This window comes from Canis aureus, chromosome 21 (genome assembly GCF_053574225.1).
Source record: "Canis aureus isolate CA01 chromosome 21, VMU_Caureus_v.1.0, whole genome shotgun sequence".
Taxonomy (NCBI): domain Eukaryota; kingdom Metazoa; phylum Chordata; class Mammalia; order Carnivora; family Canidae; genus Canis; species Canis aureus.
Window position 1 is genome coordinate 11275407 of NC_135631.1, and position 27022 is coordinate 11302428.

The 27022-nt window shown below is 55.5% G+C and overlaps 1 protein-coding gene across 9 annotated transcripts in view; it reads left to right on the plus strand.

The window, feature by feature from the left end:
* Window positions 1-543: 543 nt before the first annotated feature.
* Window positions 544-27022, plus strand: part of CD82 (CD82 molecule) — a 52709-nt gene continuing 26230 nt past the window's right edge. The window contains exons 1-3 of one of the 9 annotated variants that reach the window (XM_077862971.1): window positions 8974-9186; window positions 12165-12277; window positions 13331-13414. In XM_077862971.1, coding sequence (XP_077719097.1) covers window positions 8989-9186; window positions 12165-12277; window positions 13331-13414 — 395 coding nt within the window. In that variant the 5' untranslated portion in view covers window positions 8974-8988. Of the gene's footprint in view, window positions 888-1694; window positions 1830-3868; window positions 3913-8973; window positions 9187-12164; window positions 12278-13330; window positions 13432-22731; window positions 22805-27022 lie in introns of those variants that run through there. The other 8 variants (XM_077862979.1, XM_077862972.1, XM_077862980.1 and 5 more) reach the window with 8 other exon arrangements.

Here is a 27022-nt window from a genome sequence, read left to right on the forward strand (position 1 = left end):
TTGCTGGGATCCCTGGGTGGCGCAGCGGTTTGGCGCCTGCCTTTGGCCCAGGGCGCGATCCTGGAGACCGGGGATCGAATCCCACGTCGGGCTCCCGGTGCATGGAGCCTGCTTCTCCCTCTGCCTGTGTCCCTGCCTCTCTCTCTCTCTCTCTGTGTGTGTGACTATCATGAATAAATAAAAATTAAAAAAATAAAAATAAAAATAAAAACAAATTGCTAGGCTCTTGCCCCAGAGTTTCCCACTCAGTCCGTCTAGAATGGGGTTCCAAAACACATGGTCCTAACAAGTTCCCAGATGCTGCTGCTGCTGTTGTAGATCCTAGGACCATGCTTTGGGAACCACCATGCTGGGCTGGGATCCAGCTCCCCACCCTACTCCACCCAGGCAAAATGGGCATAATCATACCCTCCCCACAATGGCGTCCTTTGTGAGATGCCAATGAGATAATGGGAGTTAAAGAGCTTTGTCAGCTGCAAGGTGAATGGTCCTGGTCTTAAGGAGGAAAGCTGCCTGAGGCTGGTTCCCGCCTGGGGTCTGGGAGTGCGGAGGGCTGGGATGCAGGTCCTGGCACCACAGCCCAGCCCTCTGGAGATCTTTGCAGCCCATCTTAATTCTGACTCACTTCTTAAGAGAGAAAACCAGCTTCTGGGGCTCAGGCCAGCAGCTCCTCCTGCTACCTGCCTCATCAACCCACGCGTCCTTTCCCACCTCGGGCAGCCTGCTGAGTACAGCCCCAACAGCTGGCTGGCCAGGGCCACTTCTCCAGGGGCCAGTCCAGGCAAGCGGGGGCAGCGAGGAGCTTGTGATTCTGGACTTGGGGCCGGATCCTGCTCCCCGCTAGCCTGGGACTCAAGAGGCCGTGACTCCCCTTCTCTGAGTCTCAGGTAGTTCATCCAAAAAATGGGCGCAACAGGAGTCCCATGGCGTAGAGTCGTGCGAATTTAAGGGCCAGTCCTTTTAACATGGCTTGGCATAGAGCCCGGCCGCTGGCGAGGGCCCAGTCAGTGGTAGTTGTTAGTATTTTCAAAAACTGCCTGGGCCCAGGCCGCCTGCTGATAAAGGCCGGGAGCTGGAACGCAAACCGCTCCCACGCCGCCCGGTCGCACCCGGATACACCCGCCCAGGAATGCCAGCTTGGGGGCCGGAGGCCGCCCGCCCCGGGTGGGGGTTGGCCGGGCAGAGCAGGATTAGGGAGGCGCTGGGGCGGGGAAGGGCGCGCCTGGGGCGGGCGGGGTAGGCCGGGGGAGAACGCGACCCCGGCGGGGCGGCGGGGGGGTGGGGGGCGCTGGGGCGGACGAGGAGGGCCCAGAAGGGGCGGGACTGTTGGGCCGAGCAGTGAGTGGGGCTCCCCTCGCAGCCGGGGCTGGAGCGCGGCCCGGGCTGGCGGGGAGCCAGGCTGCAGCCCCGCAGGGCGGGGGGGCGGGAGGGGCGCGGAGGACCGAGCCCAGGAGGCGGGGCCAGGGCGGGCCGGGGGCGGGGCCAGGGCGGGCCGGGGGCGGGGCCGGGCGGGCCAGGAGGCGGGGCCAGGGCGGGCCGGGGGGCGGGGCCGGGGCGGGGCCGGGGGCGGGGCCGGCGAGCCTCTCCGCGGGAGGCCTGGCGGGCGGAGCCAGGTCGGGCCCCGGCCGCGCACTCCCGCGGGCGGGGGCGGGGCCGGGCCGGGCCGGGGCGTGTCCTCCGGAGGGGCGGGGCCCGGCCCGGCCGCTGCGATCCCCGACGGCCGCCGGTGGGACTGGCGAGCACTGAGCCCGGGGCCGCGCAGTCCGACGCGGACGGGGCGAGCGGGCGACGGCGGGCCTGCGGCGCCGAGCACCCAGCGCAGCCAGCAGGTGAGCGGCAGGGGGGAGGCCGGCCGGACGGACTGCAGCGAAGCCAGTTTTCGTCACCCCTGCCGGGCACGGCTCGGGCAGCTTTCTCGGAGCGAGCGACAGGGCCACGGAGCAGCTGGTGGGCGAACAGGAGCCCAAGTCCCCGAGTTCTGATCCCCCAGTTCGGCTCCGTCGTCTACCAGCTGGGCGGCCCCGGGCCCGGCCCTCCCCGCCCTGCTGACTTCTCAGGTTCCATAAACCGGGGAGGCTGAGCCTGGCGAACTACGTGCTCTGGTTGCCCTTTCCCACAAAAACCCCGGAAGGCGAGGGCTGGCAGGTGAGAGCCACAGGTATTCACACGCGCTGCCTGGCTCTCCCTGCCGAGTGGCACTGAGCCAACTGAACTCTCCTGGATCCTTAAGCGGAGTACTTTAAAGCTCACACCACTTCCTCAGTTGGGGCTTGAACCACAAGCCCTGGGGAAGCAGCCTAAAGCAGGGAAATGTCAGTTTCCCCTTCCTCCCAATACTGAGATCCCCCTAAGACTAAAGACTCCCAGCCTCAGCGGGGCTTTTGTCCCCTTCCTGGGGCATTTCCAGGTGAGCTGGCCTGGTAGGCCCTGGTTGGAAACCAGGGGACAAGTTCTTATGGGAGGTGGGTTGGGTTTTGGGGAAAGCAGGGAAAACCCCACCAAACTCTGGGCCCAGAGTCAAGCCCAGGGCCCAGGGCTCTTGCTGCATGCTCGGGATTAGTTCATTGGGTTGGAATTTTCTGTTCCTGGTGGTAATGGGTGCCCTGTGCCAGGGCCATAGTAAGCTGGGCAGCCTAGTTCCGCAGGCAAGATCGTAGGCTCTGGTACCAGACCGAGTAGGATTCCACTTCCTCCAAGCTTCAGTTTCCTCATCTGTAAAATGGGAGTCCTGATAGTACCCAAGGGCAGTAGCGAGGATTAAACAGAATAATTCATATGCGGTGTTTAGCAAGGTCCCAGACACCCAGTGAGTCTGCACTATATGACAGCTGCTCTGATGCAGATGGGCAGGTGATGGGCTGGCTTCCTGCCTGGGAATGAGTCTGTTTTTGGAGGGCCAGAGGCTGGCTGCAGCCCCTCCTGACCAGAAATTCCCACCTGCCACCTGCATCACTTTGTCCATTTCGGGTTTGGGGAGTGTGTCATCTAGACCAAAGAGTGGGTGAGTTTTCTGTAATAGTGCTTGAGGCTGGCGGTCATCCAGTGAAGTAAACCCAAAAATGTTTACTGAGCACCTACTATATTAGATAGTGCAAGGAGATACAGAGGTGATCTAGCCAGATCTGGGCTCTGCCCTCATTTTGAGTTGCTGACAGTGAGAGGGCTCCCCCACCCCCACCAGGCTCCTGCTGGGGAAGATAACACACACCCAGGGCTTGGGGCCAGATGAGATTTCATGAGTCTGTACTGCTCTGGTGTCTGGGACCCAGCTATTCCACTGAACACTTGGCTTGAGGTGAAGGTGAGGGTCAGTGTGGGCGCCTGTTACCTGTTCAATCAAGGCGGGGCACTGAAGAAGAAAGACTGGGGGTGCTGCATGTCAGCTCCCTGAATGCCCTGGGGAGATGGAACCAGCTAGAAAGTAGTATGGGACTGCAAGCTGCACTATATGGAGGAGATAGTGTGTGTGCCTCTGGGAGGGGAGGATGCTTAAAAGCAGTGAGACCCTAGAGAAACCAGGGTAGGGAGAGAGGGAGGGGCTTCCTAGTCCTGGTGACAGGAGCAAGAGTTTCTGCCTGGGCTCCCAAGTCCTGGTTGGGCTTGGATCAGCTTGGGGCCACAGACTCCCCTGTCTAAGCATGTAAACAGTGTAAGATTAGAGTGTGGTGTTGTGGGGAGGAAGAGGGTCAGTAGGTGTGAGGCCCGTGGGGGGAGGAGGAGATGTGCATTTCAGACAGTACTTACTAAGCCAATACTGGGAAGTCTTCCCCACACCCCTCCAGCCCACATGATGAATGACGAAGGATGACACACTGCCCCCATCTTCAGTTGCTGACCTTCTGGGAAGGGATACCAGGGACTCTGATAGGAGACAAAGGGAAAAAAGGATTACAGGGAACTTGCATGGATGAGGTAAAAATCTGGGGGGTGGGGGTGGGGAGAAGTGTCTTAAGAATTGGGAAGGTTTCCTCAGCTCCAGTGAAAGCTTTGGGCAGAGGAAAATACCTAGGCAAAAGCACAGGGTCAAGGCGTTCAGGGAATTTTTAAGCAACTGCTAGGCTGATCCCGTCCACCCAAAGGACTGGGATGGCGCAGGGCTGTGAAGGGGGGATGGTAGGTTGGATCAACTCATGGAAGGCCTTCAATGCCAAGGGGAGATGTTTGGATCTGATGTGTAGACAGTGAGAGCCACTGAAGGTTTTTGAGCTGGGGAGTGACATAATCAGAGGGGCACTTTAGGAAAGCAGCCTGCTAGATGTGCTGGGGTGAGGGGCCCAGCGGTCAAGGGAGAATGATCCCGTAGCTATGGTGATGGGGAAGGAGGGGCCTGCAGGCCTGTGGGGATGTCTGCTGCTGGGAGTGAAGGAAGAGGCAGCATCAGAGTGGTGGGACGAGAGCCAGGGCAATGTAGAGAGCAGAGAGAGGATCCCCACATATGACCTGTTTTTCTTCCTATTCCCCCATCCAGCCTCAACCCTGGTGCATAGCAGGGGCTCAGAGGTGCTGGGGAGGGTGATGCATGCTATGGAGTGATAGGGAAGGAGCCGCCCAAGGAGGCCCTGTGCTTACCCATGAAGGGGGGGAGCATCCAGGCCAAGTGGTGGGAGCTTGCACCAGTCAGTTGGTGGGTTTGAGAGCAGGGTGGACGGGGAGCAGTGCCTGTGCCACTCCACCTCCTGGCTATATAGCCCAGGGAGGGCTGCGGTGAAAGCTAGCTGGTGGGGACGGAAATTTCCCATATGTGGGGAGTGAATTTTGGTTGGCTCTTCTGAAATTTCAACAATGTGGGGCAGCCCCTTCTCTTGAATCTTCAGACTTTGGGCCACTGCCTGGAAGCTCCTCCTCCTTCTCATTCCTCCCCACCCTGGGGACCCAGTCCTGTGCCACCTGAAGATGATGCACACACGCACCCAGGGTGAACTGGGTGACTCCTCTCACACGTGTAATAATTGCGCCCACCCCCTCCCCCTTACCTTCGCTTACCCCTCCGGGCCCAAGGCTGAGCAGATCCAAGCCCTGTGCATTCTTCTGGGTTTGGAGTATCTGGGGCCAGCTGGCACCCCCTGGTTTTGGCTTGGCCTTGACCCCTTGATCCAAACCATTATAGTCACTTCTTCCACCCCATGGGAAGCTCCAAGGGGGCGGTTATGATTTAATCAAGAGCATCAAACAGTCAGAAGTTGGCTCAGTGAGAGGTGGGGGTGGGGGAGGGAAGAGCCTGGTCCCCTCTGTGGGACAGGATGGGGCCAGGGCTTGGGGGGTCTGTTTAATCTCAGCAGGAACTGCCCTGCCCACCGGCTTCCCCTCCTCTAAGCCTGGATCTGAGGAGCCAGGAGGGAAGCCCAGAGGTAAACACAAGGAGCAGTGTGGTATGTGTCGCTTCCCTCCTCCCCATATGTCCTCCTGAAGCTGCCTGTCAGGAGCCAACCACAGGCTCAGGACCTCTGTAGCAGGCCCAGTTGGTGTCTGGGGGCTGGCTGGTTCCTGACTCACCCCTGGGGATCCCCCTACACTTTGGTTTTCCTGTCAGCAGCTGATTCACTGTGTGCTGACATGGAGAAGCAGCTGAAAGAGAAGAGGCCTGTATTCTGGTTCTCGGGGTTAGTTCCAACTCTGCCGTTTCCAGGCTATGTAACCCCTGATATGTTCCTTCTCTCTGGGCTTCCCTTCTCTGTTGTGCACATGCCTGTAAGTTACTTGGCTTTTAGGAAGTTATGTGGCCTGGGATCTGTTGTTGGCAAAGTAGGGCACGTGTGAGCACATGCACACACATATGCACACACGCACCCAGGGTGAACTGGGCGACTCCGCTCACACATGCAATAATCGCGCCCACCCCCTTACCTTCACTTACCCTACCTGGAGCAACGTCACCTACCTCTGCCTGTCTGTAGATTAGGGAGGTGTCAGGGCCTGATGGCAAAAAGCTGTGGACTCGAGCTGGCATCTGGACGCTGCCCCTTCTGAGCTTTGTGACTGTGACCCTTTCTGAGCCTCAGTTTCTGAATTTGTAAATTGGAAGATGGGAACAACCTCCTAGGGTGGTGGGAGAGTAAAATGACACAGAGCAGGTGCCTCCTCCGTGTGACCCCAGGCTTTCTGAGGGTGAGTAGGTCTGAATGTGGATGGCAGATTTCTCTGAACCCTTCCTTTCCCTCCTCCCTCCTCTGGGCTTGTCTATACTGAGTCCTTTCCTCTTCTTCCGTTGCTGTTTTGTGGCATATGGAGTGTCTCCGTGAACCCTCCCAGGCAGGGACTGCCTTGTCCATCCTTGTTTCCTTGACTCCTGGCACAAGGCCTGGCACACAGCGGGCTCCTCAGGAAATGATGGTTGAATGAATAAGTAAGTGATTCTCCTCGGGGTGGCCCAGCTCGGTGCCAGATCCTTGGTGACTCCTTGGCAAAAGTGGAGCTGGGAAGCAGGGTCTGGATGCCTGTGCCTTGTCCTTCAAGTCTGCCCATCCTGCTCCTGGAACCTGGGTCCAGGGAGGCGAGCATGGTTTGGCTGGTCTGGGACTGCTTGGGGTAGGGCTTCAGCTTCCGTTGTGAGGCCTGGCCTTTCCCCTCCTGAGAGGGGAACAGCCTGACTTCCTCTGGTTCCAGCCTAGTGAAGGGGCTGCTTTGACCCTTAGTGAACCCTGACTTGGTCAGCAGTTATTTGTGGAAGGTGCTACTGCCCTCTGGGAGGCCCAGCCCTGACAGTCTCTTTGCAGGCCACCAGGTATGTAACTCACTCTCCCCTCTGGCTTCTCTCCCCACAGTGGGGGCTTCTGACTCTCCTTTGGACGCTGTGCCTGACTTTCTTTCTTGTATTGAGGGGTGATCTGGGACAGAAGTTGTTTCTGGACCTTGGCTTATAGAGCTGATGCAGGCGCGTGGACACAGTGCTGGAGTCTTTGTGTTAGGAAGCCTGGGTTCAGTCCTGGCTCTGCTGTGAAGTTGTACAGTGACTTCGTCTAGGGATGTGACTCTCTAGGTTGATTTTCTTATTCTTTGGGCAGTAAGTGCTCCAGAAGCCAGCCTGGGAGTCCAGCTGGGGTTGGCCCAAATTGGGAAAGAACCATAAGCAATGTCACAAACCAAACTGCCTGAGGATGATTCCTGCCTCTGCAGCTTACCTGCTGGGTGAGACCTGTGGCAAGTGTCTTAGCGCCTCATTTCAGGATCTAAAATGGAAATCATAATAGTATTTACCTCATGGGGTTGTTGAGAATGATATGAATTAATATATGTGAAGTACTCATGATAGGTGCCTGGCACATAGTAAGTGCTAATATATATAATATAGTAATATAATATAATATATCATAATATATATAATATAGTAATATATTATATAGTATATAGTATATATAATATTATATATAATATAATATTATATATAATATTATATATATCAGCTGGCTTTGGTAGTGCTATTATTAATAGGAAGCAGGATTTAAATTTTTTTTCTTTTTTTTTATGATAGTCACAGAGAGAGGGAGAGAGAGAGAGAGAGGCAGAGACACAGGCAGAGGGAGAAGCAGGCTCCATGCACCGGGAGCCCGACATGGGATTCGATCCCAGGTCTCCAGGATCGCGCCCTGGGCCAAAGGCAGGCGCCAAACCGCTGCGCCACCCAGGGATCTCCAGGAAGCAGGATTTAAATCTCCGAGGGTATGAAAGCTTGGTGAATAGCCTGAGTGTGAGGATCAGGAAACCCCAGCCCGTCCTTTACTTGCCATGTGACCTTGGTCAAGTTACAGCCTTTCTCTGGCTGCAAAACTATTAACTATTATCCTGCATTTGCTGCAATTAGCTTTTGTAAGTGAGGCGCATGTGATGTCACGGTGGGTAGTCGCAGAGCTTTATTCAGAAGGACTCTGGGTGCCTAGCCCATTCTCCTGCGTGGAGACAGACAGCCACTGTAGGTGGGCAGGTCCTGGTGCTGCCATGGGGTCACTGCAGACACAGAATGGCAGAGCTGCCCCCACCCCACGACTGCACTCAAGGCTGAAAAGTAGATGAATAAGTACATTTAATTACACAACAATGGGATTATACAGATCAGATTACAGACTTTTATTTTTTTTTTATTTTTCCCAATTTTCTGAATCTTCTGCAATGATTTCATATTCTTATGCTCAAGAAAGAAGGAACACACACAACAGAGCTATCGAGCAACTACTATACATATTTAAACAGAAATGTATTATTTGAACTTGGAATCACATTCAGATTTTTGTTGTTAATAAGTCGTTTTGGTTTTTTTTGTTTGTTTGTTTGTTTCCCCAAAAGGGGCCAGGATTGGTTTGAAGTGAGTATCAATTTGCCAAGCCGCAAGACTGAAGGAGTGTCTGTGGAGGGAGTGGCTATGCCCGCTGGCCTCAGAGCCTGGGAGACAAGAGGCAGATATGCTTGGAGGTGTCCTCCAACTTCCATCCTGGGGGCCATGCACCCTGAGCGCTGCCTGTTTAGAAAGCTTTCCAACAGTCCTGGACACCAGAGGGCTTAATTTCCTCGTGTGTAAAATAGAGATGATGATGATGATGATGATGATGATGATGATGATGATGATGATATCCAATTCAGGGCGGTGCTGTAATAATAATAATAATAATAATAATAATAATAATAATAATAATAATAATAATAATATATCCAATTCAGGGCGGTGCTGTGAGGATTAAAGGTCCCTAACACACGGTGAGATTTTAGAGCTCCCTCTTCTGAATTCGGAACCCAATGGAAACAGACCACAGACAGCTGGAGCTCCGACAGGCAGCGTCAACACGGAGCAGGCTGGCCGGGGAACGTGGCTTCAGAGCCGGGGCCCACAGGGCTTGCTGACCGTCTGCCCTCGAACTGGCAGAGTTACCTGTCCGGTCGCAGGCGGCGCAGGGCAGGGGCCGGCCTCCCTGCAGGCGCAGGTGGCAGCAGCTCAGGGCGGCGCAGATGGAACGCAGCCTGCAGGCAGCCCGGCTCTGGGGGAGGGGGGCCCCGCGGAGCATGCGCGGTGCGTCTCCTGGCGAGCCAATCACAGAAGCCTCCGTTGGGGTCCGGGAGGTGAAGGGAGGGGGCGGAGCGAGACCCGAGGTGCCCCCCCCCCCCCCCCCCCCCGGTGGAGGTCCCTCCGTAGGGAAACAAGTGGAGAGGGGAATATATGTTCCCCTGGTGACTACTATAAGGCGCTTTGAACGATGCCAGGTATGCAGGAAGCGCTCAATACATGTTAATTTGTCGTTGCTAATAATCCCGATACACCATGAATAATCCTACTACAGTTGGAAGAGTCACTCTGGCGCTCGCTGTTTTAGGAGATGGTTTATTAGGATGTTGTTGCCCTGTAAGACGCCCCGGGTGTGTAGAGGAAATAGAAGCTTTAGCTGGAGGGCGGAGGGCGGGGGGACGATTGGTTTGTCTGGGGCCCCGCGGACGTGAGTGGGTGGCTAGACCTTGGGTCCCTGTGGGTCACAGAGACAACCCCCCTCGCTGACCTCGGGTGAGCCCACAGCAGAGGAGTCGGGGGTTAGGAGGGCGCGTGGGTCTGGCTGCACTGGACATTCGGAGGCCCTGGGCGAGGCCCCCCGAGCCCCGCTCCTGGCGGGGTGGAGCACGAGCTCCCCGTGGGCCAGGAGGCTGTAGAGCACACTACCCAAATGGTGCCTCTCAGAAGTCCCTAGGGGGCAAGCTGCAACTACGTACGGGCCAGCTCCTCCTCCTGCCTCCGCTCGCCTTTGGGTGAGTGTCTCAACGGCTCACAACCTTGGTTTCCTTCCTCGTGGACTTTGGGGTGGTTGGTGATAACCCGCCCCATGGCTCGCCTGGGGGAGGATTCAATGAGGCAATGGGTCTGGGCAGATGCTGAGCAGTGCCCCCCCCCCCCCCACACACACACACGCAGTGTGCATCCTCAGGGAACCCCAGAGAATGATGTGAAGGCTGCTCCTGCCACCAGAGACAGAGGACTCTGATCCGGGGTGAAGGAGATTTCCAGGGCTGCCCACAGCTCCGGGGGTCAGGAGGGCCTTAGGCTTCAGGGTGCTCCATCCTGGATGGGACTGTCTGAGCCCAGCTTTGACCTGAGTGTTCTTGGCCTAGCGTGGAACTCAGGGGCTTGTGTTTACCCCGACGGGATTGTAGTTAGTGTCACTACCTATCGAGTCTGTTGGACAGCATCCAGCCTTTGCTCCCATACCTAAAGGCTTGGAGAACTCACTATCTTTCCTCTCTGCCCAGATCTGACTCTTAAAAAAAATATGGTATAGAATCTGAGCAAATTCAACCTCCGGTAGCTTCCACTCATGGTCCTGATCATGCTCATTGAGATGATGTCCCTGTGGAATGTGACGCTCTGTGGGGAGAGCAAGCCCCTCTTGTAGCAGAGGCCACCCCAGGCCAGTGGTTCTGATGTAGGAAAGAGGTATTTCTGTCAACTGTTTAAAAACCATTGTCTATATCTGAACCAAATGGGCGCGCGTGCACACACACACACACACACACACGGTTGGGATTATACCATATGAACCACTTCCTGCTCTAGGTTAACACTGTAGAGGGAGGTTAACACTGCGGAAGGAGGATTGTTCTGTGATATTCAGTATTCTTCCACAGTGTGTTTCCCAGATCCATAGTGTCACACTATGTGGATCTACCGTGACCCAGTTTAGCGTTCTCCTACTGGCGCACATTTAGGCCATTTTGAATTTTTCATTAGCTTCCACATCACTATAGTGACCACCTCGTCCATACGTATATCTTGTGCTCAAATCTAATACTCTCCATGGAGTGAATTCCTGGAAGTGGCTTTTAAACTCATGGTCCGGGGGCACCTGGGTGGCTCAGTGGTTGAGCATCTGCCTTCGGCTCAGGTCATGATCCACTGGTCCTGGGATCGAGTCTCATGTGGGGCTCCCTGCGTGGAGCCTGCTTCTCTCTCTGCCTGTGTCTCTGCCTCTCTCTGTGTGTCCCTCATGAATAAATTAAAAAATATATAAATAAACTCATGGTCTGAGGACCAGTTCTCAAGACAAAACCTTTTCCCCAATACCCACCAGAATGTACCCCCAAACTTAGCTCCAGCCCCACCAGAGAGAAAGAGGGCATTGTGTCCCTTGGTGCTAGGTGCTTGTGTGTGTGTGTGTGTGTGTGTGTGTGTGTAAGAGACAGAAAGAGAGAGTCAGACAAATGGGCTGCTTTTCCTCTTCAACGAGGACTTTTGACCCTCCTTCTGTCTCCCTTCCAGGAGCCTGTGGTGTCATTAACTAATTATAGGATCTCTTTACTATTTAATGACCTTTCTCCATGGTGACTCCTTCCCAACAGCCTTCTGGGAGCCAGGGAATGGGGAGATGAGTCCGTGGGAGGAAGTTTCTCTGGAGCAGGAGGTGGATCCTGGAGGTGTCAGAGTCTCCCGGAGAGTTTGTTAAAGCACAGATCATACCCCCAGAGTTTCTGATTCCATTGGTCTGGGGTGCAGCCCGGGAACGTGCATTGCTAACAGGTTTCTAGGAGATGCTGTTGCTGCTGATCTGGGAACGATGATTTGAGAACCAATGCAGTAGTGGAATGGGGGCAGGGGAGGCTGTGTGGTGAATCTCAGCTCCTGGTGCTGCTGACAGTAGGAACCCTGTCCTGTTGAGTAAAGGCTTGCATGAGGCCTAAACTCACCTTCCGCCTGCCTCCACCTCATCACCTTTTCCAGTATGTGCTGTTATATTATTTATGTACAAGAGGATAAGATGTTTATCACCATCCCCATTTTACAGAAAGGAAAACTGAAGCTCTGACAGGCAAGCTAATATGTCCAAGGCAGCCCTGAAAGCTGTCAGGGGTACTGATACAGGAACCCCACCCTTGTCACCTCCTCCCTTCTTCCCCTCAATACCCACCCACCCACCACCACCACCCCCTGAACTGTGTCACACACTCTGGGCTTCCCTCATGCAGGTCCAGTGAGGGGGCTGGGAAGGCAGCTTCCCCCACACTGTCTCTGAGCCAGGGTCTTGCTCTACTTCTTATTCCCACTCACACCCTTCCACCCCCCACCCCGCCCACAAGTCGTTCAGTAACGTGACCCTCTAAGATCCAGTGTTCTCCAGTCAGTTCATGTTCCCAGTTATTGTTCTGGGCATTTTTCTGGGAAGCCTCGGAAATGTGCCTAAGCCGTGGCTGCCACCTGGCAGGTACAGCAGAGGAAGTGGGAGAACCCTCATCTGTGGGGCATCTCATCCGTGCCAGGCCCTGCCCTCCTTGCTGCCATGGTGTCAGTCCCCCTCCCTCCAGGCCCATTTTACAGGTGAGGAAATGGAGGTCCCAGGGCTGTAGCAGCTCGCCCAGGGCCACAACTGAAGGTGCAGAGCTGGCCTTCCATTCCCCAACTCCGTGGTCTAGAGTGGCAGTGGATCCTGGACCAAAGGAGCTGGGACTTGGAGGATGGGGAGGAAACCCATGCTCTACCCACTACCCACTAAGAGGGTCAGCCGGAAAAAAATTAAATAAAAAATAAAAAAGAGGGTCAGCCTGAGGGAGCACTTGCTGTGGGAGGGCCCTGGCTTAGCCGGCAGGAGACCCTGTCCAAATGGTGCTCAGCTACCATCTCGGCTGTGTGACCTTGGGAAGGTCACTCCCTTCCTTGGGGTGTCAGAGTTCTCATTTCTGCTAATGATACCTTATGCTTTATAGCTTTTAGCCGTGGACACTTTCTCACGTACCTATTCCCGCCGGCCTCCCCACACCTCATAAAATAGGCAGCAAGGGTATTATTTCTGAGCCCATTTTACAGATAATGACAGGCTGTGGGTGACATGCCCAGGATCCCACAGCTAAGGGGGTGAACCCTTATTGCCTTATTGCCTTTGCTCCCCTTCCTGAGCCTGGCCCATCACCCCAAGCTGCCTCCTCAGCAAGGAGGGAGAACTCTGGCCTCCTCTCTGTTCTCAGCCTCTGCACTGGAGATCCCAGGGCTCTTTAGTTGGGCTGGTGGGTTTTGGTTGCGAGGGGCTCCAGGAAAGGACTGGACTGGGATCCTCGTGCTGGGCCAGGAACCTGTGAAGGGAAGACAGGGTGGCTCAGGCCATCCCTGGTACTGACTCCTGCCTGGGCATTTGGGGTCCCTGATGGTGAGCCCCTAATGCCCAAGGAGGTGGGGTCCAGACCAGCTGCCCTCCTACATCAGCCCCTGGTGGCGGGGCGGGGGGTGGGGGTGGAGAAGAATGTGCCTGCCCTGCCCCCCTGTACTCCTGTAGAATTTTCCAGACTCCCAGCCTGGGGTGCCTGGACCTCACAGCTCTGTCTGAACACCCTCACCCCCTCCTCTGTCCCCTGACTTGAGTCTTCCTCATTTTTCCAGGCCCGGTTCTGACCACCTTCTTCCCTGGGGCCAGCTGTGGTGTGCTGGCCAAGCGGACTCAGCTGTCTCGGGTCTGTCCAGCGGGTGAGCTAGTTAACCGGGTTAGTTCATTCCCCACCCAGGCCATGAGGGCAGGGCTGCGGCTGCTGTGGGTCTGAGCCCGCCCCCCCCCCCCCCCACCCCGGGTACACCTGACTGGCAGGGCTCAGGGTGCTGAGTCTGTGTGGACCGGGGATGGCTGACCTCACCTTCAGGGTCGACCTCAGACTCATGGCTCTCATACTTTGTGACCTCGAGCAAGTCCCCCTATCGTCTCTGAACCTCTGGCTTCCGTCTCCTAAAAATAAGAAAGCTACTTTTCCTCCCTGACCGCTTGTGAGGCTTGCATGTGATAAAGTGTGCAAAACACCTACCACTGATGTCTGGTGGGTTCGAGGCGCTCAGGAAATGCCTATCCCTCCCTCCCCTGCAATCGGCTCAGGCTTCATTCCGCCTCCGCCCACCTAACACCCTAGAGCAGGTGTCTGGTTGGGCCTTGGTCTGAGGCCTGAGCTGTATCTCCTCTAGCCTAGAGGGTGTGCGAGGCTGATAAAGGGGGACAGATTGGGGAGAGGGACAGAATCAGCTGCAAACAGATATGTTTAATCAGGCTCTGCTAGGTCCAAGTTGTGACCCCGGGCACAGGACCCCCCTGAGCCTCAGTTTCCCGACCTGTAGAAGCGAGATACTCCTACCTTCTGTGTTCTCAGGATCACACTGGAGGCTTCCTGGCAGGGTCGGGGTGGGAATGCAGGTGACCTGAAGCCCTGAGTGCAGCCTCCCAGGAGCCTCTCTAGCCTGCCAGGGTTCATTTGTACGTCTGTCTTCCTAATGCCATGCAAACAGTTCCCTCTCCCTCTGGTCACCCCGGGGGCTCACCAGGCTGTTGAGTTCTTGGCTCTGGTCCTGGTGTGCTGGGTCGGTCGTCTGGCGGGGAGCAGCATGTCTGAGGGGCTGGGCCTGAGGGTGGTGGTGGTGTCACTACAGGTCCCCATGTTGAGAACTCTTGGAATGCTTGGCCCCTGGGGCCCTCTGAGGACACAGACCCTTTCCTGTAGTGTCAAACACCTTCCCTTTCCATGTCTGTCCACCCCTCCTCCTAGTACCCTATGGCCCAGAACCTTCTTGCAGTGATAATAATCACACGCTTCCCTTTGTGGTGCTCTACCATTTTTATTCCTCAGACCCTCCACCTCCCTGTAAGATGGGAATGAACTGGCCATCATCTCCCAGAGAGGGCAGGGGGCGTGCCGAGGCCCACTGCTGGGACTCATGGCCTTTCCACCCACCCCCGATCCCCACCTCTCAGCCCTGCTCACAGTCTTGGCTGAATTTTGCCTTGCAGAGGCATGTCCCCTGCAACTGGGAGTGGGAAGCAGGTTGAGAGGAGGTGGAAGTAGCAGAGCCTAGGTCTCCAGGGTGAAGGGTCCTGGGTTCCCGCCCCCGGAGATTGGGGTGCTGCGGGCACAGGGCCTGCCCTGTTCGCAGAGATGGAAACTAAAGTTTCGGGAAGGGCCATGAGTACAGGGTAGAGTGAGTTGGGCTCTGTCCCTTTGTTCTCCCCACCCTCTCAGCCCCCCAGGGCTCTGAGGGCTCAGGTTAGGGAACTCCATGGGGCTGTTTGGGACCTGGCTGATCAGGACTGGGGCTGAGCCACTGTGGGCTGAGGTCAAGTCCAGCTGCTTCGGCATCTGAGGGGTCTGTGAGTGGCTCCAGAACCCCTTCCCGTGATACAGGCCCAGCCTGCTGGGGAAGGGGAGTCTCAGGGGGGCAGGTTATGTCCCTAGCTCTGCCTGGCACTCCCAGAATGGGGGGGAGGCCAAGGCTGAGGAGAATGTGCAGGGGAGGGGATGGGCCGTTGTTGATGGCTGCTGGGGGACACTGTGGGCAAGAACGCAGGGTGTGAGCCTCTCAGGGAGGCCACAGGGAGGCGGGCTCTTGGCCATAGATGGTGAGGGGTGAGCAGGGGGGAGGCGGAGCTGGGCTGGCTACCCGGGCGGCCTGCCTTCCTGGGTGGGTTTTGCCTGAGGTTTCTCCGGGGGCTTCCTGCACAGACCCCAGAGGGCCTGAGGTCTGTGGGTTGGAGATGTGGCTGCGCAGGGGGCTCCCTTCGCCCAGGGTCTGTCTCTTTCTCCCCCCACCCACTCCCACCCACTCATTCTCTGTCTCTCTTTCCTTACCTCTGGGTCTCTGCCCTCTCTTGCCTCTCTCCCCCTGCCCAACCACACCCCCCACCTCAGTCTACCCTCCAAGTACCTCTGAAGCCAGAACATCTCTCTTGGGGTGCCAAGGACCAAGGCCACCCTGGCTGAGTCTGCCCAGGCTCTGCTCCTGGGCGATCCCAGAGGACCTGACAGCCCCAGGGCCCTCGCTCCATGGATGTGGACCCCTGACAGGCTGTGCCCCAGACGTCAGCTGTCTGGGCTGGTTAAATGGCCCTCGCCCTGCCTGGGAACCTAGGACTTGGGCTCTACTTGCTGTACGGGAGGACTGCCCTTCCTGCCAGCCTCGGAGGCCCTGGAAGCCTACAGCCCACTGTGGATATGGACTTCTCCAGGCCACACCTCCCTGAAGCTGGGAGCCTGCCCCAGGGAAGGCCTGGCGAGCCTGGAACCTGGGGCCCGTGTGCTGGTGAGGTTGCCCTGGACATGCCACATGTCAGAAGCTCTCAAGATGCAAGCAGAGGAGACTTGAGAGCTGGTCTTGGACACAGGGAGAGACGGGGGCAAGGCTCAGAAGATGCCACCAGCAGAGACAGGGCGTCTACAGAAGGGAAGAGGCAGGTGGGGAGGGGTGGACAGAAGGAGAGAGTGTGAGACCCCAGAGAGCCCTGCCCTTTCCTTCTCACCTGGGCTGAGCTGCTTTAGCTGGGTCTCCGCCAGGAAGATCCCCCTCCCCCTGCTCTTGGAATTAAACACTCGCTCCTGTCCTCTACCCTTGGCCCCATCTTTTCTGTGTTTTCACCTAAGGACCCACGAGAGAGAGAGTCCCCATACCCATGCGTGCAACGATTTCCTGTACTGTGTCTCAGTCATCCACCCTCTTTGACTCTGACTCTGTCCCTCTCTCTTCCCATCAGATACCCCTAGAGCCAAAATGGCTCTCAGGCCTAGTGGGGCTAAGAACTGTAGCCTCAGGAGGCAGTACTATTAGCCGCACATCTGTCTGATGCCCACCCTACCTACCTGTGTGGAGGAGATTAGGGCCACCAGACAGTGCTCTGAGAGAGTCTGTGCAGGAGAGTCTCCTGGGAAGGCTGTTTGGAGGAGGTGGCATCTCGGCTGCCCTTTCTCTTTCCTCCTGAACCCAGTACCTAGGGAGAGGATGCTGTGACTGAAGAGCCTGCCTGATGCCATGCGGGGTCCCTGACTAGAGTCCCCTTCCTTCTCCCTAGTTGGCTCCTGGGGGCCCACACTTATCACCCAGCCTCAGTCCCGTATGAACCCCAGCCCTGGCCCAGGGCTTAACCCTTTGTTAGCCACCTGCCGCAGGGCTCTGCGATGGCTGTGAGAGCTGCTCTCTGGTGCCTAGTGAGGTTCCAGAGTATCTTCAGTTGGTTGGGTTTGGAGGCTGGGCTGTGAAGCCCAATGAACTTGGGTTGGGCCTTGGCGAGGCTATTTTAGTTTCCTATCATTTATAAATGTGTTTCTGCAGGCTGTGTAGCGTGACGGCAGAGCGTCGAACTGGTGGGGTTCAAGTCCGAGCTCTATGGTCTGTGTGACCTTGGGCAAGTCCCTTTCCCACCCCACACCTCACTTTCTTCACCCATAAACTGGGGTTCACAGCAGTAGTCACCTCATCCGGCCAGGATGAGGCAAGGATGAGCAGAGCCACGCGAAGCACTTAGCACAATCTCTGGCAAGTAGTAACTGCAGAAATGTCAGGTTTTGTTATTCAGGACCCAAGACTATGTTCTGAGGTGCATGTCTTGTGTCTCAGAGGGAGAGCTGGAGGCTGGGTGCTCTTGAAAGTTATTGTGTTGGATTCCACGCATTGTCGTGGGCATGGCTCGGGGTGGGAACCCTGAGTGGCAGTGGCCACTTGGGAGCCCCTGGGAGGGCAGCCCCTCAGGCCTTCTGACCCATGGGCCATCCTAGAGGAGGCATGCTGTCCTCTTTCAGGTCGCCTGTGCTGGTCAGGCCCGGGTGCGTGTCCTGGTGTTTCAGCCTGCCTCTCTGCACCCACTGCCGTCACCGCTGGCTAGTGTGGGGTGCGGGTTCTGAAACGCTTGTGTGTGAAGCCTGCAGATGCCTGTCCCTGTCCCTGGTTGCTCTGATTCCGTGAGCTCAGGACCCCAGGAACGGCCCCTCTAACGCCCGGCTCCAGTGACCTGAGTGAGGATGCTCGGTGGTAGGGAGCAGTATCACAAAGTGGGCAGGACACTGGATTCCAGAGTCAGAGGGTCCAGAGGAACACAGGCTCAGCTGGGCCACCATCTGTCCTGTGACAAGGCCCAGTGCCACCACCTTCCTGAGCCCCGGAGGTCCCACTTGTAAAGCAGGGACGATGAGGCCCCTCTCTCCACCTCAGACTGGGGTGGGCCTGAACAAGGCAAGGTTAACGAAGCATCGCTCATGTGGGGTTGCTTCCATAGGCGGTCATGTCATTCATCTGTCCCCCTCTGCCTGACATCTGTTTCATGATCTTGGGGACAACAACCTACCTGGGGCAGTTTGCAGGAAGCTCTGTGTCCTGCATCTCAAGGGATGGTCTTCATGCACACTCTCCTCCTGCCACGGGAGGACGGGCATCATTTTGCCTGACCCTTCCCACAGTCTCCTGTCTCTGTATGCTTCCCTCTGAAGGCTTGGCAAGCTGATTCCTCCTTCCTGGCCAAGCCTTGATGTGCCCATTTTACAGATGAAGACACCGAGGCTCAGGGTTGGTGGGCAACTTGCCAAAAGTCACACAGCTCAGTGAGATAGGGCTTGGCACTGAGGTGTCTCTCAATCCAGAGGCCATACGATGACCTGGTTCATCATTCTCTCCCCTGCCATGGGGCTGGGGAAGGGGCTAAATTCTGAAGGCCTGTCTGGGAATTCAGGTCTTCCTGCTAGAGCCCCTCAAATCTGGGGCTCCTGGACAGCCTCTCAGCTAGTTCTAAATGTCCCTCTAACTTAGGGTTTCCCAAACAATAATGCTGAATGTACCCAGTGCGTTAGGATGGTTGGTTATCTTCTCAGCCCTTGGGAACAGAGGCCTGGGCTGGTCACCTTGGACCAGGTGTGGTTCTGTCTGTCTACCTCAGGGTACCAAACAAATATGTCTACTTGTCTACACGTGAAACAGGTTGGGGAGCCCTGCTGGCTCTAAACAATTCCCTCCCTGCCCCCACCAAACATACTAAGCATGTACATTCCCCGGATGGATGGGGGCTCATGGTCCTCCCTGGACCTCAGTCTCTTTGTCTGAGAAATGGGGATGAAGTAAGTGATGTCAAAAGCATCCTTCTAGTGTTGTGGATCAGAGTGTGTAAGCCCTAGAACCAATGTTGGGAGGGAGCAGGGTCTGCCTGGGGCCCAAATAGCCTGCAAAGAAGGCCAAAAACAGTCCAGAAAGGGAGCTGTGGGGAGGGAGAAGTCAGGGGCTATGGCTCAGCCTCAATTTGAGTCTTTGGCTGTGTGGTGCCAGGTAGGGAGGCTGGAAGGCTTAAAGTGTCTGCTCTTCCTGATGCTGCACCCTCTGTGCCAGTGGCCTCTTCTTCATGGCCTTCTGGGCTCGTGGCCTTAGACAAGTCAGTGAACCTCTGAGTCTCAGTTTCTTTATCTGTTAAGTGGGAATAACAATATCTCGGGGTAGGGGATATTATAGAGAATAAATCAGACAGTGGGAATGGTATGATGCAAACTCCTCTGCCACAGTCTGGCCAGGGGTGGCTGCTGTCTACATTCCTGTGGTACCCCTGGCCTTTTTCCCTCAAATGCCAGAAGTCCACCCCAGCTCCAGGTGTTAAGGTCCTCAAGAGAACCAGAGCCTGTCACCCCGGCCTGTGGGGTCGTGTGGTAGGAGCCTTGGAGTCTCACTGGGCCTCAGAGTCTGCAGCTGTAAGACTAACAGGAGGGCTTGGGGCTTCACAATCCTGTGATTCCTGGGAGGAGTGAGTGTCTTCTGACCCCGGTTGGCAGAGGTGGTGAGATTTTTACCCTCAGGTAAGAGATGAGACGTGGGAGCTCAGGGAGATTCAGTGGCTCAAGGTCACACAGCTAATAGGAAGCAGAGCTGGGATTCAGACCTAGGTCTTAGGAGGGAAACGTGAGCCTAATCATGTTCGGTGGCCTCATGATTTTCCTGCTGCCCAGAGAAACAGCTTTTTACTTTTTCTTTTCTGTTTTAACAACAACAACAACAACAAAAGGTAAGAGCAGAGAATGAAAAATACGATAGTGAAGAGGTCAAAAAGCCAGCCCCTGGAGCTAGCTGAGGTTTCAGGAAACATATCACCTGTTACACATGAAAACAAACACAGCCACCTGTGGCCAGCCTCTTTTTTATGGGTGATCAGGACAAAGTCCAGAGAACTGGAGAGCTGAGTGGCTGAGGACTAGCTTGCAGGTGGAGAGCCCACAGGTAGGCGGGCTTCCAGAACAGAGCAGCCAGGCCAGGCTTTCTCATTCTACCTTCTGCCCCAGCAGGCGACTGAGCTCACGTGGTGCGATCAGTTGTCGACTCACCAAACTGGCTAGACCTCTAGGCCTCTGGCAGGCCCCTGAGGCATAGCCAGAGGCTCAGAGACAGAGGCTCTGCCCATGCGCAGGACAGAGGCCCTGTTCCTTAGGTCGCCCAGCCCTGCCCTGTTCAATCCCCACCCTGTGGCCCAGGCCTGCCCTGCTTAACCCTCACCCTCTTGCAGGGGACCAGTAGCCGTCACCAGCAGCCGCCACCCTCTGGCATGGAGGCCTCCAGGCCATGCATACATTTGGAGGCCTAATCAAGCCCCTCAGAGGGCTTTGGACTGTTGGTCGGGAAATCAACAACTAACTTCTGGATAGTAATTGTCATTATTGGTCGCATTTATTTGACACTTCCTGGGTGTCAGGCCCTTGGCAGATGCTAGTTCATATAAGCCCTGCCATAGTTCATTAGTAAGTCCATCTGACAGGTGGGGAAGCTGAGGCACAGTGATGAAGCGATTCCTCGAAGCCACACAGCTGGTAAGATGTGGCAGGTTTGGCATCCTCAGGCAGGGAGAGTGGGAGGAGCGGCCAGGGTGACCAGCATGGACTGAGCCCTACTAGGTACTGGCTGGATTGTGGTTCCTCTTCCTACCTGTGTGTGGTGGGTGGGTTTAGTTTTCCATCTGCTGAGAAAGGGGCAGCGCCACAGTGTTTCCCCAGGTTATGTGGCTGCTTTGCAGCAGCTCCGGGAGGGTTGGGGTGGAGGTGGGGGTAGGGGAACCCAAGGTTGCAGTGTGACTTTCCTGTACCTGCATGTGCAGAAGGAAGGCCTGGTGAGCCAGGGCAGGGCAGCAGGTGCACTGGGCCCGTCCAAGTCCACCACTGTGTGCTTAGGCTTGATCTTTCGGTGTGACTTGGAGGCTCTTGCTCTCGCCATCCCCTCTGAGAAACGCAGTGATTTGGAAGGTCTTCTGCAGAGTGGATATTGCTCCCCGGAATAAATGACCCCAGAGGGCGTGAGCCTCCAGGAAGTTGGAGTTGGAGCAGAGGTGCAGGGAGCTTCATGGGAGATTCCCTCAAGCCCACCTACATCTCCCTCTGAGCAGAGGGACCAGGCCGTGCTGGAGACTGGGCTTGTGGCAGTGGGTCTCAACACATTAGAATCCTCTGGAAAACTTAAAAGATCCCAATGCCTGGTCCGTACCCCAGACCAATTTAATCAAGATCCCAGGGAAGGGGGCCCAGGCATGAGCAAGTTGTACAGCCCCCAGGGTAATCCTGACCTATAGCCGAGATAGGAGATCAGCGGCTGCTCTAAGGCAACTGGGGGATGAGGGAATTAGGAACCTCTTGGCTTTCTAGGGTTTGTGACCCCCTGAAACCTGACAAAGGCATGTGCATCTAGAGAGAGTTCACAGCTTCCACCAGCTTCCACCTCTTTTCTAGAGGAGATTAAAATCCATTCTTGGGAGTAAGCAACCACCCCTTCCCATAAACCAACAATGTCATTTTTAGAGACTGGAAATCTCCAGTTACTGGATCAAGGTTGGTTTGTCCCATCACCTCTAAGCAATCTTTCCTGACCTCCCCAGACACCCACTTCCTTTTCCTTCTTTCCGCAAATACATACGGTGTGCTTAGCCCATGCTTGGAACTGCTTGGGGCTCGGGGATTGTGGTGAATGTGAATGGCCGTCCCCTGGAGGAGCCGTGTTCTAACGGGGGCTCTAGACACACTCGAGAACCCGTAAGCTAATCGCAGTGAGTGGGCCATGTGACAGGCCCCGGTGTCAAGGATGCTGTTCCTTACAGTGGGCAGCGAGCCTCCCTTGCTCCCTCCACCTGTACCCCTCACCCCCACCCCGAGATTCTGGTGACTTGGTCTGGGCAGAGTCAAGGGCCTGGATGTTGGCATGTTTTGATTCTACTGTGCAGCTGGAAGCGAGGCCTGCCGTGTGGATCAGGTGTTCAGGGGAGGCCTCTGGGAGGAGGGAACTTGGCCCATGGGAGGAGGAGGAGCCAGCGGAGGGCTTTGGGGGGAACACTGAGCTGAGAAGCAAGAGAAGAGATCAGCAAGAGAAGAGAGTAGCCTTAGGAATGCGTGTGTGTATGGGAGGGGGAAGTGCTGAGGACAGAGGAGCAGCGGACAAACCAGGCAAGGCCCCGCCGGCTCCATAGGAGCCTGGATTTTATAGGGACCATGTCGGCTACATCACGGTTACAGGGTTGTAGGCAGGGGAGCGACAAGGTCTGGTTTACAATTTTCAAACCCCTTGCCGTGTGAATAAGGGATTGGGGAGGATAGGAGTGGAACTTGGGACCCTCAGGGAGCTGCCCTGGTCCAGGTGGGAAGTGGGATTTGGGGCCCCGGCAAAGCACTGGACTAGAGGACACAGTTTTGGGCTGTGGGATGAGAGGGAGCATGGGTGAGTGTGGCTTTCAGGTGTTTGGTCTGGGCCAGCAGGGGGGTCGCGCAGGGGCATCCCCAGCCCCTCCCCCATCTGCAACCCTGCAGCTCTTAGAATCCTTAGCACCAGCCCCCAAGGTATCCTTGAGAGCTTCTGGTTTGGCATTTCCTAAGAGGTGCTCCATGTGGTATTGAGGGCTATTAAGTGTAAAAATCGTTTGAGTTCAGCAGTGCTTGCTGCCGAGCATTCTGGAGATGTTAATAGGCTGATGTGCCGGTGGCTCCTGGGGAGAAGTGGCACTCCACCGACTGGGTAACAGCAATACCTTCTGTTCTTAACAGCGCGTCTTCTAGGACTCGTACTGAGGAGCCACACCCGAAACCACTGCTCCTGTCCCAGCCCGTCGTTGAACAGGTGAGGCGGCAGGCCCAGGGCGGGCAGTCACCGTGCTGTGCCTCGAACCCCGTGCTCTGCTAGAGCAGGGACTGAGCCTGCACCTCCCCACTTTGGGCCTGCAGGTGCCACGGCATCACATAACTCTTTTCCCCCCCACACTGTTTAGGACACGCAAGTTCTAGGATCAGGCTGGAGGGCTGCTACCCCATCCTCCCAAGCCTCCTACCCTACAGGTGCAAATTCACAGGCCCCGACACAGACAAGGGGTTCTCTTGAAGACACCAGCTCTTCCCCAGGCCCACTTCCTATACTCAGGGTCTTCGAGGAAGGTGAAGGAGCCTTGGCAATGGGTCCTGGCAGTTAGGGCTGGCTCTGAGGGTGCTCACCCCACAAAACCCCCACCCCACCCCTTGGGTGAGGACAGAAGAGGCCTGAAAATAGAGTCTCAGCTGACTCAGGGGCAGAGGGTATCAGTCTCCTTTCAGGTGGCTGAGCACTTGAAAGTTCTGGTGTTTTACATGGAAGTGTCTCTTCCCTTCACTCCTCCATCTTTCCATCTCCCCATCTCTCCATCTCTCCTCCATCTCTCCATTCTCCTGTTTACCATCCCTCCAACTAGCCATTGCTCCATCCTTCTATTCCTCTATCTCTTAACTCCCCATCTCCTCATTCCTCCAACCCTCCATCCATCTTTCCATCATCCTACCATCCAGCCATCGCTCCATAGATCCATCCCTCTATCCCTCCATCTCTTCATGCTCATGTCCACCCATTCTTCAATCTAGCCATTGTTCCATCCTTCTTTTGCTCTATCTTTTCATTCCCCATCTATTCATTCCTCCATCCCTCCATCCCTCCATCCAACTATCCATCCATCCAGGCAGCCAGCCAGCCAGCCATCCTTCCATTCCTCTATCTCTTCATTCCCCATCCACTCATTCCTGCATTCCTCCATCAATCTACCCATCATCCCTCCATCTAGTTATCCCTCCATCCCCCATATCCCCATCCATTGCTCCATCCAGCCACCCATCCCATCTTTCATTAGGTAACATTTGCTGGGGGCCCACTTTGTTCTCATAAATAATACATAGTCTTTCCTCTCAAAGTATCACAGTTCACAGGGCAGATGGGACAAATAAGTAGAACATTACTGTACAGCATCAGGAATTAGAATAGCAACTTCCATTTACTGAAAGCCTACCACATGCCAGGCATTTTAGCCACATTATCTAATTTAATCTCTGGACAAATATTCCAAATGGATTTTATTTTCCTACTTTTACAAATGAGTAAGGTGAGGCTCAGAGAGGTTATGTCATTGGTCTGCGATCACACAGCAAGGAGATAAGAGAATCACATTTGTACCCAGGCAGTTGAACACCCGAGCCTGTTCTGGGAACTGATCCAGTCGCCAAAGCTATTGGCAGGAAGCAGAGAGGGAGTGTGGCTAACCAACATGTGTGTTGGCAGGGACAGGCTGACGGTGGTAGAGACAAGGCTGGCTGGAGTAGGAGGTTTCCTGGAGGTGATATCTGAAGTCAGTCTTGAGGAAGGAGTAGGAGTTAGTAAAATATCAGCACAGTAATTTCATTGCATGAATTGATTTGGCGTAAAATTATATATTTGGTCAATTTCAATTGCAGTTGCTTAGAAATGGTCGATTTACCTGCTATACAGTATAACATCAAGTAAGTATGGCCTTCCTATTGCTCAGACAGCTGTCAGTGGCTGTTCTGGAAATTTCCAATAAAATGCGCACGTGTGCCGTTCCCTTGTGTTGTCGGCGGTCCATATAGCTGGCAGGAAAGCCTGGGAAGACCCCCCAGTGTTTACAGAAAGTGCATACGTGGAAGCAATACACTGGGAGACATTCCCTTTGTTCAGTTTTGTTGGCAGATGAAATCCTTGCCCCTTACTCCTTCCAGAAGTGCTGATGAAGGCCTGCCCCTGCTCTGGCCCACTGAGCCCCCCTGTGCCAGCACTGACCTCACTATCTGTTTATAGCGGTGGGTTCAGTTGGGGCCCTCACTCTACAGGTGAGGGGCCTGAGGGCCTGGAAGTCCCCCTTCCCTGTGCCCATGTGCTGGCAGAGCCAGTGTTTGAACCCTTATCTGGGGGGCCTTTGTCTTCTCCCTCTTGTCTGCAATTCCTTACATTCAGTTCTTGCCACCAGCTCGCTTTCCCCCAGGATCTCAAGCTGAAGGCGGTCCTGACCCTTGCTGCCTCTTACAGACACTCGTGTGTACCTCATTGGGTCCCCTGCATTGGGGACATCAACCAGGGGGCATGGCTGTGTGCCCCCGCAACTTTATTTAGGGCCATTATGGTGTGAATTTTGCATGCTACAAAAAATCTTTTTATTTTATTTTCCCAACTAGTTAAAAATGCAAAATCTGTTCTTAGTTCACAAGTTGTACAAAAAAAATAGGTGGCGGGTTGGATTTCATTTAGAGACCCAGCTGGCCACCCCTTGCCCTACAGCAGTGCTTATTCCCATCTCATGTATGAGAAGACTGAGCCTCAGATGCCCCCCGACCCCCTGTCCCAGGCCCTCTGAATCCAACTTTGTGGGGGAGGTGGTCCCATCGTGGCACCACCTGGGCATGTTCTCAGCCTGAGCTGACCCCCTGCCCTCCTTGGAACTGCCCATCTTCTGCTCCGTGGTGCTTTGAGGGGGAAAATCTGGACATGGAGGGAAGAGAGCCTTTGCATCCTTGGATACTGGCTAACGTGCCCTGGAGCCGCCACCCCAAGCTCTGGTTCCCAGCGCCTTCTTCTCCCCCAAGTGATTCCGGGTAGCCTCTGGGTCTGCCCAGATGGGCCAAACTGCCTGCCAGTCCTGGGGCTGCCTGGCTTCTGTTCTAACATCCCAGCTGCCTCCTGGAGAGGATGGGGCAGCCTAAGGGGTGAGGCGGCCTGGGTTCTGTCCTTGCTGGTCAATGTGCTGGTGATTTGGGGCCAGCTCCTTCACCCCTCTGTGCCTCTGTTTGCTCCCAGGACACCAAAGGGGCTTTGCCGGATGCCTAGTACAATTTGTGTGAGTGTCCGAGACCAGCAATGTTGGTCAGAGTCTGGAGCATCAGGGGATACCCACTTAGCACCTCCACTTCCTTTTGCCCACTTGGGAATCCCAGCCATCCCCACAGATCCCATTATACCGTCAAGCCCACCCCTGCTTGTGAGCTGTGTGACTTGGGTGGTTACTTCACCTCCCTGAGCCTCCCCCTCACCTGCTGGGCACAGGAGGATTAAGGGGGATGCCCGACACCAGTGGCTGCCTGGACTCGATGCCATTCGAGGGCAGCTACTCCTCCTCATTCCCTGGGCCCAGAACTGACTCTTGTCCACAAACTTCCCTTTTCTGAGCACTCCCAACCCTGTGAGGCGGCCCTGGCAGCCCAGCCTGAGCAGAGGATGTGGGAGCTGAACGTGTAGAAACTGCTTTCCCGTACCCACGAGAAGCAAGCAGCAGTTGCCAAAGACCGTTTGCTACTTCTCCAATTGCACAAAAACCCAGTGCGCACCACTCGGGCCCTTGGCCGCCGCTAGAGCGTAGTTAGTGAGGTTCTTCCAGTAAAAGGGTGACGTTTCTGTAGACTGCTTGGGGTTCAAGCCTGGGTCAACCACTCGGGGCGTCCCGTGTCACTTACTGGGAGGAGACCCAGCCAGGCACACAGGTCCAGGTAGGAATGAAAAACATGCCTGCTCCATGTGAGAATCTTTCCTCTGCTGCTGTTCTGTTCAGCGCAAGTTTCCGAAGAGCCTGTGGCCTGTCAAGCGCTGTGCTGGAGAACAATAATGCTCCTTTATGTGGACCATCCCCTGCAGGGCTCCCTCGGGCCAGCCTGGGTCCGGGATCACCGATCTCTAGCCCTCCTGACACAGGAGAGTCCTTGTTTTCCCCACTCTGGGTGTGGAGTAGACCCCAGGTGGCATTGCTGAGGCTGGACTTCCCTGACTCCCAAGTCCCAGCTTGGGACCCTTCTTAGACCCAAGCCTTGGACCCTGGTAGACCGGAAGAGCCATTCAGTCAAATCTTCCCATGTAGCACTTGAATCCCCCCAAATGATCTATTCAGACTTTGCTTCCATGCCACTCGTGATGGGGTGCTCATTACTACCCAGACAGCCTTTTCCTTCTCTGGACAGCTTTGTTTTATGTTGTGCCCAAATCTGACCCACAGCAAGGGGTCAGATCTCTAATTGAGATGTCAGAGAACTGGACTCCCTTAAG